Here is a 14363-nt window from a genome sequence, read left to right as displayed (position 1 = left end):
TTGGTACTAGGATGACAAGTTTTGGAAGCATAGTTTTATTCTAACCAACAACAACAACAAAAAAATCTCAAAATCACTTCAAACTTCAGTGCACCTTGCCTGCCTGTTTCTGCTTTGAATGTAACTTTTGGTTGCATGTTTCTGAGTTTGGCAAATTCTAAGCCCTGAGCTGCGTATCTGCTTTACATTCTATTACTCCCTACCTATATACTGATGCCAGACACACTGAGTAATCATTAATAATAAGCTGTTCCATATGTCCTCTATTGGACTCATTCTTTTGCTGGTCTATGTTGGTGCAAACTAAGATTTTTCTTTTGCAAATGTTTTCAAATACTTGCAATTACACTTAAACTCCAGAATAAATAGTTGAAGGAGAGTTATTTTCTTCTTTTTAAAGTATGTCAAGAGATGCTAAAGCATCCAAGTTAGGCCTTTCAGAGGTCAGAACCAGCAGAGGAAAGTCCACTTGGCTGGACTCAACTATAAGCATGAACTTCAGTGAGAGTTTCAAGGTTTTTCTATCCCTCTCCAACCCGTGGAGTAGGGGCAGGGGATTTAACTTGTATAGGGATGAAAAATACAATGGTTACCTTCGATCATAATTAATATTGCAAATTTCATGTACTTTGGCCAATTTCCAACAGGTCCAAGAAATTTCCCCTTCTTTATTTAAACTGAGGTGAGGGAACCCCAGGGTCAGGGCCTCCAAAGGAAAAGACAAGGGCCATTCAGGGTTGGCTCGCTCTATGAGGACGCCGCCTCTTTTTTTTGGTCTTTTTAGGGCCGCACCCATGGCATATGGAGGTTCCGTGGCACATGGAGGTTCCCTGGCCAGGGGTCCAATCGGAGCTGTAGTCGCCCCCTGCTAAGCCACAGGTACAGCAACGCTAGATCCAAGCAGCGTCTGCGACCTACACCACAGCTCAAGGCAACGCCGGATCCTTAACCCACTGAACGAGGCCAGGGATCGAACCTGCAACCTCATAGTTCCTAGTCGAATTCGTTTCCGCTGTGCCACGACAGGAACCTCTTTTCTTTTCTTTCTCTCTCTCTCTCTTTTTTTTTTTTTTTTTTTTTCCTTCTTTAGGTGTCCTTGGAATGGGGCTGGGACTCCGGCCGGTTCCTGCAGGACGGCCTTCCCCCAGGTCCGCCGAGTGGGGAACCCGGGCTCCAAGCCCTGAATAGCCAAGTGTAGCCAAGACCCGCGAATCTCCCGCTGGGTTGTGGGTGGTGGCAAGGATACCTTGCTCCTTAAGTCGCCGCTGCTCTGAGGTGCAAGGAATATGAATATGCAACACGAGCTCCTCCGCTGGCCAATGAACAGGCGGTGTGTTTAATATTCATAACACTAACATAGATCTCGCGATATGTTAGGGAGGCGGGCTTCACGAGGCAAAGCCTCCTCTAATTGGTTGCCCTTTAGGAGAGGTTGACTTCGATTGACTGGTGTAAAGGGTGTCGAGGAAAGTTTGCCATTTGGGCGCGAGATTTGAACATCCATTTTCTGTTTCAGGCTATCCGGGGGAGGACACAGGTCTGCAATCTGCATTACGTCCCCCACAGTATAATTCCTTTATTTTCTACATATTAGTGCTTTACCAGTATTACAGCCATAAAGAACATGTTCCATCACCGTACTCTTAGTTTGGGAAATAAAATCTACTACTAGCTCTGGGTCCAGTCCCCGCCCCCAGCTGGAGACGGCCGTCGGTCCGCTGAGGGGCAGGCCCGGGGTGCAAGAACGAGCACCTCCTTCTACCTCCTCCTCTTAACCCCCTCGCGGCCGCGGGAACCCCAGGAATCCCTTCCCCCGGGTTTGCGGCTTAGTGGTCCCGGGCCAGCCCAACCCCGCTGTACACCTGGGGAGTCCAAGGTGACCCAGTCCTCAGCAGGGAAAAGGCTAGTCGCAGTTCCTGACTCCCAGCTTGGGGGTTTGGTCGCTGTCTCCTGTTTGGTGTCCCGAGTCTTCCGGCCCTAGCGCTCCCAGGCAACAACCCTCTACCTCCAGCGGGGGAGGGTGGGGGTAAGGAAACTCAGAACTCGCGCCTGCGCAGAGCCTTCCGGTAATACAGCCTCGTTGCAGACCCCGCCCCCTTTGCCCTGTTGACGTGTCGCCGGTTGCCATGGAGACTGCGCTGTTTACCTCCCAGTTCTGCAAGAGCCCGGAGCTCCAGTTGGGGTAAGGAGATCCCATCCTGAAACTATCGTAGTACTTTGTGGTGCTGAGGTAAGTAAACCCTGGTTCCACCCCACCAACTGTGAAGGGTAGCCCTCAGACCTACCCAAAGTCTGTGCCCACTGGAATCAGCCAGAATTTAGGTTTAATTTCGACCTCATTTAGCTCTAATTTCAATTTTTCTGGGAGCTCCTCAGACTTATCCAAGAATCCTGGGTTAAATGTTGAGCCCCACACTCAGACAACCTCAGCAGAGGCCATAGGAAGGGCTGGATTAGGAGAACCTGAGTTGTCAGAGGTGGCCGGGTGGCCTGGGGTGCAGCCCGGTCAAGATCTGACTCCAGTTTCATCCTTGTATGCTTGAAGAACTTTAGAAAGGTCCAGAAGCCTTTAGGGGCAGGAGCTGATTTTTTTTTTTTTTTTTTTGTGGGTGTTTTGTTTTTGTTTTTGTGCTTTTTAGGGCTGCTCCCACAGCATATGGAGGTTCCCAAGCTAGGGGTCTAATCAGAGCCCCAGCCACCGGCCTACACCACAGCCACAGCAACGCAGGTTCCCTAACCCACTGAGCGAGGCCAGGGATAGAACCCACAACCTCACGGTCCCCCGTCAGATTAGTTTCCGCTGCTCCTCGTCGGGAACTCCAGGCGTCCCGATTTCCTGAGTGGGGATGTGGGTGGAGGCATATTTTAGCCCCATCTGGGGAAGGCGGCCCTCACAGTCAGAGCTGATGCAGATGAAGTGGGGAGAAGTTCCTCTTTCTATTGCTGCTGGCAGTTGCCTGCTGCCTCCCAGTGTGTTCCTCTTGTTTTCTCCTTTTCTTTGCTCTGGGAAGGTTTTGTTTCTTTCAAGTTCTGGGTAGGCTCAACAGGCAATTCCTAATGAACCTGAGCACTGCCCTTTGACCTAGCACTTCTAATGAATCATAAAAAGGAGTTCCCGTCGTGGCTCAGAGGTTAACAAATCTGACTAGCATCCATGAGGACGCAGGTTCAATCCCTGGCCTCGCTCAGTGGGTTAAGGATCCACTACTGCCATGAGCTTTGGTGTAGATCAAAGACACAGTTTTGATCCTGCGTTGCTGTGGCTGTGGCTGGCGGCTGCAGCTCTGATTCGACCCCCAGTCTGGGAATCTCCATATGCTGCGGGCATGGCCCTAAAAAGCAAAGGAAAAAAAAAAATACATGCATGTGTTCACCAAAGAACACTTCTGAGAATATTGATAGCCTTCTCATGATAGCCCCAAACTGGAAACCTAAATATCCATAAACAGAAAAGAGAGAGAGATTTTGGTATATTCAGAATATATACTATACAATATATACTGCACTGTAATGAGAATGAACCAAGCTATAACTATATGAATAATACTGATAAATTTCTTACAATGTTGAACAAAAAGAAGTCAGATACAAAAGACCACAGAGTGATTTCATTTACATTAAGTTCAAAAATACAAAAACTAACATATAGCGTTAAAAGTTGGAATAGTGGTTACGGTGTGGGTGTGGGGGTGAAGAATAGTGACCAGAGAGTTCTCATGGTGGCTCAGTGGGTTAAGAACCTGACATAGTGTCCAGGAGGATACAGGTTCCATCCTTGGCCTCACTCAGAGTGTTAAGGATCCAGCATTGGTACAAGCGGCAGCGTGGGTCACAGATAGGGCTCAGATCCAGCGTTGCTATGGCTGTGATGTAGGTGGCAGCTGCAGCTCAGATTCAACTTCTAGCCCAGGAACTTCCATATACCACAGGTACAGCCCTAAAAAAAAAAAAAAAAAAAAAAAGAGTGGCCAGAAAGAGGCAGGAGGTACTGCTAAAACTTGTTTCTTAATCCGGGTGCTGGCTATCCAGAGGTTCTCATTTTGTGTACAGGTTATGGTTTGTGCACTTTTGGGCATGCCATGTCACGCTGTAACAACAACTGACATTTAAAAAACTTGCTTTCTGTAAGTCTGAAAAAAAAAAAATTCTGCTTTTGGTCAGGACATTGGAAACCTCAAATGGCCAAATTACTGCAACCTCCGCCCAAGTTCTTGCCCTCAGAGTGGCACATTGCTAACAAGAACCACTACCACCGAGCAGAGGCCCAAAGGTCACGCTCCGAACGCCTGGTGGCAGAAAGTCAGAGGCTTGTGGATGAAATCGAAAAGACCACAAGAAAATCTCAAAGCGATGTGAACAAGAAACTAGGTAAGAAGACACACTTGGCCTATTTGTGAGCACATTTGGATGATACTGTGGACGGATGGTGACACTGTCACTTGCACTTCATGTTCAGGAGTGGCAGTGTAGTATCTTGAAATAGGAGGGAGAAACAGGTGTACTCTCCAGGTTCTGTCTTTAAGTTCCCTGCCCTAAGTTAGATCCATGATAACCCAGTCTGATTTTCAGCCACCTGTCATTCATTCTTTTATCGATTTGATACATATCTGCTGAGCATCTAAGAAATGGACCAAGCACAGGGACTATCACAGGGATGACCAGAGTCTCTGTTTTTTAGGGGCTCCTGGATTGAGGAGGAGAAAAATACAAAAATCACTAAGCAGACAATAACTGGATAGGTGCTGGGGAGAGGGTGCAAAAGTAGGGGTGAGGAAGGCCCTTGAGAGTTGGAAAAAACTTCCTAGAGAGGAATATTTGAGATGAGTCTTAAAGAAAGAGTAATGCCGGCGTTCCCGTTATGGCACAGCGGAAACAAATCTGACTAGGAACCATGAGGTTGCGGTTCGATCCCTCGCCTTGCTCAGTGGGTTAAGGATCTGGCATTGCCGTGAGCTGTGGTGTAGGTTGCAGATACGGCTCTGATCTGGCATTGCTGTGGCTGTGGTGTAGGCTGGCAGCTGCAGCTGTGATTAGACCCCCTAGCCTGGGAACCTCCATATGCCGAGGGTGCAGCCCTAAAAAGACAAAAAGACCAGAAAAAAAAAAAAAAAAAGAGTAATGCTGTCTTGACAGTTCCATTCCTACAAACGTGATTTAAAAGTTGGTGTGCTTTAATCAGCAAAACAAGAATAAACATAAAACCTTCCAAATGCCAAACCCAACAGTCTGTCAGGGTTGGGCAGGCAACACAGGAGTTTGGATAAACCCCCTTGTGGCAAATGGGAGTGGTGGTGACTACAGGCACCTGGAGAATGCATTCTCCATCTAAGCAGGGAGCAGCTACTCGATTTCAACCCTTTTTTTTTTTCCAAAAAGAATATGGGCCTGGTATTGCCAAACTGCCTGATTTTTTCTCTTTTTTTAAAGAAAATGTGAGCGTTCCCTTTGGACACTCAGTGTCCATAAGGGTTCGGGTTTGATCCCTGACCTTGCTCAATGGGTTAAGGATCCGGCGTTGCCGTGAGCTATGGTGTAGGTTGCAGGTGCAGTTCGGATCCCATGTTGCTGTGGCTGTGGCGTAGGCTGGCGGCTGTAGCTCTGATTTGACTTCTAGCCTGAGAACTTCCATATGCCACAGGTGCAGCCCTAAAAAGCCAAAAAGAAAGAAAAAGAGAGAGAGAGAGAGAGAGAGAGAGAGAGAGAGAGAGAGAGAGAGAGAGAGAGAGAGAGAGAGAGAAGAAAGAAAGAGAAAGGAAAAGAAAAGAAAAGAAAATCTGGGGAGTTCCCATTGTGGCTGAACAGGTTAAGAACCCGAATAGTATCCATGAGTATGCAGGTTGGATCCCTGGCCTCGAGCAGTGGGTTAAAAATCCAGCATTGCCGCAAGTGCAGCATAGGTCACAGATGCAGCTTGGATTCGACCCCTAGCCTGGGAACTTCCGTATGCTACAGGTGCGGCCCTGAAAAGTTAAAAAATAAATAAATAAAATTTGGAAAGATAGAATTATCCACTTTTTAAATGCTGGCAATTGTGGTGTATTTTTTTTTCTTTTCTTTTTCTTTTTTTTTTTTTAGGGCCACACCTGTAGCATATGGAAGTTCCCAGGACAGGGGTTGAATCAGAGCTGCAGCCACAGGCCTAGGCCACAGCCATAGCAATGTGGGATCCGAGCCACATCTATGACCTACACCACAGCTTGCTGCAACACTGGATACTTAACCCACTGAGCAAGGCCAGGGATCAAACCCACATCTTCACGGATGCTAGTTGGGTTCTTAACCCACTGAGCCACAGTGGGAGCTCCAATTGTGATGTATTTATAACAATAGGCAGAAAGAACAAACACATCTATAGATAAAACCTAGTCTAAGGGCTGCTAGTTTTCTGGCCTCCAATAAACCAAAGCTTTATTCAGGCCTGCAAAGTTAGATGTTAGGCTTCTCCTGATAAGTTGATCCTTATACCTGATACCAGCCTATACCAAGCAGACCTGTCCTAAATAATTGTGTAGATAGGTAGGTATTTGAAATGAGGATGCACCATTCATTTTTCACAATAATCATGTTTTAATAGGCATGAGAAGAAAGTTTTTAAGGTCTGAGTTGATTTCATTGATTCATTGACTCATTATAAAATTAGCCATTGCAGTGGCATTAAAAAACATCAAATATCTAGGAATAAACCTGACAAAAGACAGGTAAGAATTCTGTACTGAAAATGATGAACTGATATTGAAAGAGGTTGAAGAAATTCTAAATAAATGCAGGGATAGATTAGCTAATAGATTGGAAGAGAGTGTTTTAAAGATTCGATTCTCTTCATATTAATCTGTAGATTCGATGCAAAGTCAATGAAAATCTCGCAAGTTTTTGTGGTGAAATTGGCAAACAGCTTCTAAAATTCGCATAGAAATGCAAAGGGGCAAGAATGGACATAGCTTTCTTGAAACAGAACTAAGCTGGAAGGCTTTCACTGAGGATTTAAGGCTTACTATAAAGTTATAATAAGGAACACAGTGAGGTATAGTCAGAGACAGAGCAATATTGACCAATGGAATATAGTAGGGTCTAGAAGCAAACCCACACATATACAATACATTGGACTGTATTAAAATGAAGAATCTTTGGAGTTCCCTTGTGGTGCAGTGGGTTAAGGATCCAGCCTTGCCACTGCAGAGGCTCAGGTTGCTGCTGTGGCATGAGTTTGATCCCTGGTCCAGGAACTTCCACATGCTACATGGCCAAAAAATAATAATACAATAAAATGAAGGAATTTGTTTATTAAAAAGACTTCATTGGCGCTCCCATCGTGGCTCAGTGGTTAACGAATCCGACTAGGAACCATGAGGTTTCGAGTTCGATCCCTCACCTTGCTCAGTGGGTTAAGGATCCAGCCTTGCTGTGAGCTGTGGTGTAGGTTGCAGACTCGGCTTGGATCCTGCTTGCTGTGGCTGTGGCGTAGGCCGGCGGCTACAGCTCTGATTAGACCCCTAGCCTGGGAACCTCCATATGCCGCGGGAGTGGCCCTAAAAATGGCAAAAAGACAGGGAAAAAAAAAAAAGTCTTCATTAAGAAACTGAAAAAGCAGGACCTCCCATCATGGCTCAGCAGTAACGAATCCGACTAGGAACCATGAGGTGGCGGGTTCAATCCCTGGTCTCACTCCATGCGTTAAGGATCTGGCGTTTCCGTGAGCTGTGGTGTAGGTTGCAGATGCGGCTTGAATCCCACATTGCTATGGCTGTGGTGTAGGCTGGCAGCTGTAGCTCCGATTCGACACCTAGCCTGCCACAGGTGTGGCCCTAAAAAGCAAAAAAAAAAAAAAAAAAAACTGAAAAAACAAACCACAAAATAGGAGAGAATAGTCATAACATACATACCTGACAAAGGATTTGCATCCAGATTTATATATAAAGAACTTTTAAAAATAAAGAAGAAAGAGGCAGAAAACTCAATACAAAAAATGGGTAAAAAACTTGACAGACACCTAACAAGTGAGGAAATCTAGTGCACGAGGAAGATAGAATTCAGGTTAAAAAGGCAAGTAAGTGAAATTATTCCAAATTGTTCTCTTGGACTAAGACAATGTCAGTAAATAGGGAGAAATGGGGCAGATTCGAATCGTATTTTGAAGACAGAACCAGCAGGACAGGCTGAAGGACTGGGATGGGGCACAGAGGTGTCGCAGGGCTACGCTCTCTCTGAAGGCTTTACGGGGAGATTCTGATCCATGTCTTCCTCTTAGTTTCAACTGTCGCTTGTAAATGTCAGCATTCTTTGACTTGTGATACTATTTGGCTTTTCCAATATATATACATTCATATTCTGATAGAATAAAAGTTATTAAAAACAGTGGGCATTGAAGTCGATGTGTAGAATGATATTCGGATGAATTTGATATTGCATGTAAGAAGAAATCTTTCTTTCCTTCTTTCCTCCCCTCCTTCCCTCTCTCCCTGCCCCCCCCTCCAATAAACACTTACAAAAAGACATTAAAATGCCTCAAGGAGCGCTGCTCTAAGAAGAAAAGAAAATATCTCAGGTAGTTTTACAATAGTCTGATTCAAGTTTCCAATCCAAGAGTTGGTTGCCCAGGAATTAGATTCACCCTGGTGTAACTTCTCTGTGTGGTTCAGAACAGAGGCTTGAGGAAGTCAGGTTCTGGAAGAAGGAGTTAGATGACAAACTCGAGCAGCTGGTGTCCGCAACCGAAGACCTGCTCATATATCAGACCAGATTGGAGAAAGCGCTCGAAAGCCTTAAAGAGCCCCTGCACATCACTGAGAAGTGTCTGGAATACAGGTAGGAGGCAGTGAATGCTCTCTAATGAATCACCTGTCATGAAAAATGAACCGCTGGGTAGTAGAGCCTGAAATTCTCTGGGGAGGCCTCTGGTGCGGGGCAGCAGAAGGAGCCGTGGATGAATTCATGTCTCACTTCTGCCCTTGACCAACTGAAGTGTCAGTTAGGACTAAGTCTGGCTGCGGGTCATCAGAAAAATGAGCAGAATAACCTTGAACTTAACCAAGTTCGTTTCCTTCTCTCTCACATTTAAGGAATCTGGAGATAGGTCAGGGTTGGCATGGTGGACCAGTGTCAGGCTTGCAGGCCTTTTCTGTCTCGTTTGGTCCATGTGCGTGGCTTTGACTCCCAAGGCTACCCCATGATTCAAGATGGCAGCTGGAGCTCCAGCCCTTATGCCTACATTCCAGCGAGTAGGAGTAATTACGGTTTGGTATCCCCCATTTCAACCTGCACTCCATTGACCAGAGCTTAGTCACACGGCCACACCAATGCAAACTGGGGAAAGGGAGTCTTTCTTTGGCACAGGTAGAGCAGATAGAGTTACTAGAGGACAACAAGACTGCTCCCCTCCACAGAGCCACGTGGAAGCACTTTGCAAACCAGAGAGCACTCTACAAACATGCCTCCTGGAAGTCCCATGAGTAGGGTCATCCTCTCTGCTCTGGGGTGATGCTGATTTCCAGACCTGATCCCCATCGCAGCCCTTGCCGGAGCCCCCTGCTGCCAGCATAGCCCCCTCTGTTCAAGAGCATCCTCCATTCTGGTTATTTTCTTTCTCTTTCTTTCTTTTTTTTTTTTTGGCCCGAAGCATATGGAAGTTCCCAGGCCAGGGATCAAACCCGCACCACAGCAGCCACCCAAGCCACTGCAGTGACAATGCCAGATCGTCAAACCACTGCGCCCCAGGAGAACCCCCATTCTAGCTACGGAGTTAACTTTCCCCAGGGCAGATCTTCACAGGTGACTCCCACGCTTAAAACCCTTTCCTTACATCCCTACGCCCTAACACCTTCCAAAACGAGGTTCCTCACAGGTGGGGCCCCCGTGACCCCAGCAGTGGGTGTGCTTAGGGGCACTGAGCTGCTTGCAGTTTCCCACATGCATCGTGGCTCAGTCCACGCTGTTCCTCCTTCCCAGAAAGCCCTGTCACCTCAGTGAGCTTAGGCGGGCAACGATCCCCCAGCCAGGCTGAGAGAGTCTGTGAAGCAAAGGTTAGTAGTAGCAGATCAAAGAGGCCAACATCGGTTGGCTGGAGCCTGCACCTAAGGGTGACTAGGATGTAGAGGTTGCTGAGTGGACTGAGCACTTGCTGTTCTGTGCCAGGTCCTCTGCTGGCTGCTTTCGTTCCTTGCACAAACCAGGGACGTACTAATAGTTACCCCCATTTCACAGAAGAGGAAACCAAGGCGCAGATAAGTATTCAGTGAGCCTGAGGCCACACAGCAGGAGAGGGGTGGAGCCTTCCACACACTGTCACGTGAGCAGATGGAAAAGAACAAATATATGGCAGTGACGGATCAATTTTGGGAGTAAGCGGTTAAAAGCAGGTGCAATGCCCAGTTCTAGGACATGGGGTGAGTTAACCTCTGTGAAACTCCCTTTGCTCACCTGTACTTGAAAGGTTATGTGAGAATGAATATTCATATGAAGAGCTCAGCTCGTGGCTCAGCAGAGACAAATCTGATATCCATGAGGACGCAGGTTTGATCCCTGGCTGTAATCAGCAGGTTAAGGATCCGGCATTGCCGTGACCTGTGGTGTAGGTTGCAGACCCAGCTGGGATCCTGCCTTCCTGGGGCCGTGGCGCAGGCCAGTGGCTACAGCTCTGATACCACCCCTAGCCTGGGAACCTCCATATGCTGCAGAACCTCTGTGTGTCCAGATAATTTTAAAAGTTGGCAAATTTCAAGTTGCCTCCCTCCGCTCATGGGATGACTGACCGACCACCTTTGTCCCGGTCAGGGAGAAGCGAGTTGGCATCGACCTGGTGCGTGATGAAGTGGAGCAGGAGCTGATCAAGGAGGCCGAGGTCATCCAGGGGGTGAGGGCACTGCTGACGCGCACCCTGGAGGAGACGGCCGAGCAGATCAGGTAGGCTGTCGGGGGTCTGCCCTCGTGTCTTCACCGACCGTATCTTAAAAAGGCAGCAACCACCCAGGCCGTGCCCCACGGCACAGAAGCAGTGGGGTTTAACATCCTACCAGCTCTTTTCCAACCTACAAGGTGGCACAGGGAACACTCAGGATGAGACCTGGACCACCTCTCGTGCGTGACAGTCGCCCTCTGGTGGTGGGTCGGGAGGGAGCTGGAGTACAAACTGGAGGACAATGGAGCCAGTTCTCCCCGGGTGGACCTCGCAAATAGGATGCCACAGCGGTGACATGGGAAAATGTCGCAGTTGGAGGGAGGACTTGAAGTTCAGGCTTGCACACGTTCATTTGTCACCAAGTACCTAATGGGGTGTGTGTGTGTGTGTGTGTGTGTGTGTGTGTGTGTGTGTGTGTGTGTTTGGGGGAATGGGAAGGTGGGAGGAAGGGCCTCCTTCCTGCACTAGGCCAGCTTTAGCTCCGTTTTGCAGGGTCTCCCCAGAGCCTGGGGTAGGTGCCCGCGGGGCTTTGCAGAGGGAGAAATCCAGCTTGGCTTCTCCCTTCAGGCTGAACCGCTCTGCCAAGTACAGTCTTGAGAAGGACCTGAGGGACAAGTTCACGGCCCTGACCATTGACGATATCTGCTTCTCACTCAATAACAACTCACCCAACATCCGCTATTCTGAGAACGCTGTGAGGATTGAACCGAAGTGAGTGGGTCTCTGCCGGCCCGGCCATGCTGTGTGACATCCCAGTGCTCCTGGGACAGGTAGCAGGACCTAGGACGTCCCCCTGACCATAGGCTGCAAGCTGGGAAGAAACAGGCTTAGGGCAAAGGCTGGCGCTGAGTGGTGACAACCCTGACACAGGGCCGAGGGGTGCCTCGGTACCTCGTGTATCACATTCCTTCCAGTCAGCATTATGCTAAGATCCCCCAGTGTGGCATAAAGCAATTCCTTTTCAAGCCAGCAGTGTATGCATTTGTTTGTTTTCAGTATGGACTCCTGTTCTCCTGTTTTATTCAGTGTGTTGTAATCTGGCACTATTATGATTTATTTTGATACTTAAATTGCCCCTACCTGTATGATTTCGACCAAGTCGCTCCCATCTTCCTGAGCCTCAGTTTTCCTCATCTGTCAAATGGGGGTACGAAAGTTACTAAGCTCACTAAGCCACTGCAAGGATTAAATGAGACGCTGTCCGGAAGGTGCCAGCCCAGCGCGTGCCGCAGAGTGAGTGGGTTTCCCCAAAGTGACAGCTATTGCCGCTGGCCACTGCTCCCTCTGCCTAGAGCTGGGGAAATATTCTAGTGCTTCTGATGGCGGAGGGAGGCTTGGCTGCTTGGTTTCCAGTAGCTTGTCCCCTTCCCCCCGCCCAGCCCAAATGCACTGTGGCTGAATGCACGGGTTGTCTTCCAGCTCTGTGAGCCTGGAGGACTGGCTGGACTTCTCCAGCACCAACGTGGAGAAGGCTGACAGGCAGAGGAACAACTCGATGACACTGAAGGCCCTGGTGGACCGCATCTTGTCCCAGACGGCCAGCGACCTGCAAAGGCAGTGTGACGTGGTGGACACCGCGTTCAGGAATGGGCTGAAGGAGACCAAGGATGCCAGGGACAAGCTGGCTGCTCATCTGGCCAAGGTGAGCTCCCGGGAGGGACCATGGACCAGCCTGTGCAGAAGGTTTCACCCCGGAAACCTAGCATGGCCTCTGGGCTTGTGACCCTGGGCGACCTAAGGAGTAAAGTCCCCCACCTCGCTCCATCTTAGCAGCAGGCTCTGGGTGCAGGGGGCCTGGACTCGGCCCCACTCCAGGCCTCCTGTGTCATTGCTGCAGAGCACAGGCTGTCTGCCTACACTGGGCCTAGTTCCTGCTCCTGCGAGATATTCTTAGACATTCTTTATGACTCAGAAGTTCCATGAGTTGAATGCAACCAATTCCTCCAAACTCAGCTGCCACCCTGGTCTGGCCGATTGTCTGTCCTTCCCAGTTATCCAGCTGAGTGCTGGTAAACTGGCTCCGGCGGGGAGGGTGGAGAAGGCAGTGGGGACTGGGAGGGGGAAGGCCCTGATTTGTAGAAGTTGCAGATTTCTGTAGCATAAATACTTCTACTATGGTCGGTTTCAAGTTGCCCATTAAACACTGGTCTGGTGGAATTCCACAATATCTAACAATCAGCCCAGTAAGCCAGCTCTAGCCCTCCTCCTGCACCAGCAAGGACCCTGGATCCTGAGCCTCTAGGCCCACCCCACAGGCTAAGCTCAGGGACACTGAGTAGAGTCCAGCAGAACAAGAGCTGAACTGGGACTGAAGATCTGGGGGCCCAAGTTCCAGTCCTGCCACAGACCAGCTGAGGGACGTAGGCAGGTGAGCTTGTACCTCAGCGGGAACATCGGGTCAGTTACAGCTACCCCATGTGGCCACTGATGGCATCTCACTGATGGTGAAACAGACACAGAGGGCAGAAGGGACCCCAGGTGGCAGGTGCACTGCTGGCAGCTTGGGATTAGAGCCTTGTCCCCCCGCGGCCTTCCCACCTTGCCTTCCGTGAACCCAGAGTCCCCCTGTCAGAAAAGGTCTCTGCGATGAGCAGAGCAAACCACAATGTCATCGGGTGTCATACTGCAATGTTCAGCCAAACGACAGGGAGAAGAGGCTGCAAGTGAGTGTGCAGAGCCCGGAGCCAGACAGGCCGGCTTTGACTTGCGACTTCAGCACTTGCTGTACGATCTTAGGGAGGCTACTTAATGTTTTGTGTGCTTTTGAGATGGTCAGTCAAGCACAGCCACGAGGAGGAGGGAGGCTCAGGAAAAACGAGGTTTATTGGAAATTCCCTGGGGGTCTAGTGGTTAGGATTTGGCCTTTTCACCGCTGTGGCCTGGGCTCAATCCCTGGTCTGGGACCTGACACATCCAGCTGCTTCAAAAAACAATCAACCTTTTTTAAAATGTATTATATTCACAGGTCCTAGTGGCAGGAGGCGGGGCTCCCCAGGCCAGGCCACCGGGGCAGACAGCAGGGTGCTCAGGAGGCAGAGAGTGGGAATGCGGGGAAGGGGCAGGCCACAGCCTTTCCTGGGGCAGGCAAGGCAAGGCCGGGGAGTCGTTTGGGATCTGCTACTGTGTGCCTAGCCTCAGTGGGCTGTGGGCTGTGGCATGGTCCCCAGTTGCCTGGCACCCGGCCCTGGGATGCTCGAGGAAGAGGAAGATGGTCACCTGAGCTGAAAGGGCACATGGCAGGGAGGTCTCTGGGCTGGTGAGTCTTCATATCCCAGGCTGCTCGGGCTGGGTCCTCTGCCATCTCTAAGAATCAGGGAGCCCAGGGAGGGGCAGCCTCCCCACAGCCAGACAGGTTTTCTTAGGTGTCAAAGCATCATAATATACAGAAAGTTTAAAACATTTCCAATCCACTGTTCCTTAGTTTCCTCCTTAATAAATAATAAGGACAGCAACAGCCCTCACCTCCGAGAGT

General features: G+C 49.2%; 1 protein-coding gene across 4 annotated transcripts in view; it reads left to right on the top strand.

Annotated features, from left to right (window-relative positions):
- TEKT1 (tektin 1) overlaps positions 1-14363 on the top strand; it is a 54735-nt gene that overhangs the window by 29023 nt on the left and 11349 nt on the right. Inside the window, exons 1-7 of one of the 4 annotated variants that reach the window (XM_021067709.2) lie at positions 1435-1537; positions 2087-2182; positions 4162-4368; positions 8637-8802; positions 10768-10896; positions 11459-11602; positions 12311-12533. In XM_021067709.2, the coding sequence (XP_020923368.1) occupies positions 4179-4368; positions 8637-8802; positions 10768-10896; positions 11459-11602; positions 12311-12533 (852 nt within the window). In that variant the 5' untranslated portion in view covers positions 1435-1537; positions 2087-2182; positions 4162-4178. Of the gene's footprint in view, positions 1-1434; positions 1538-2086; positions 2231-4161; positions 4369-8636; positions 8803-10767; positions 10897-11458; positions 11662-12310; positions 12534-14363 lie in introns of those variants that run through there. The other 3 variants (XM_005669134.4, XR_014821595.1, XM_003131872.7) reach the window with 3 other exon arrangements.

This window comes from Sus scrofa, chromosome 12, assembly GCF_054392235.1.
Source record: "Sus scrofa isolate SSC_HxYL_T2T_F1_AM1 chromosome 12, Sscrofa_HxYL_maternal_Yorkshire_Landrace_v2.0, whole genome shotgun sequence".
Taxonomy (NCBI): domain Eukaryota; kingdom Metazoa; phylum Chordata; class Mammalia; order Artiodactyla; family Suidae; genus Sus; species Sus scrofa.
The sequence above is the reverse complement of the archived record's forward strand: the minus strand, read 5'-3'. Positions and strand labels throughout refer to the sequence as shown.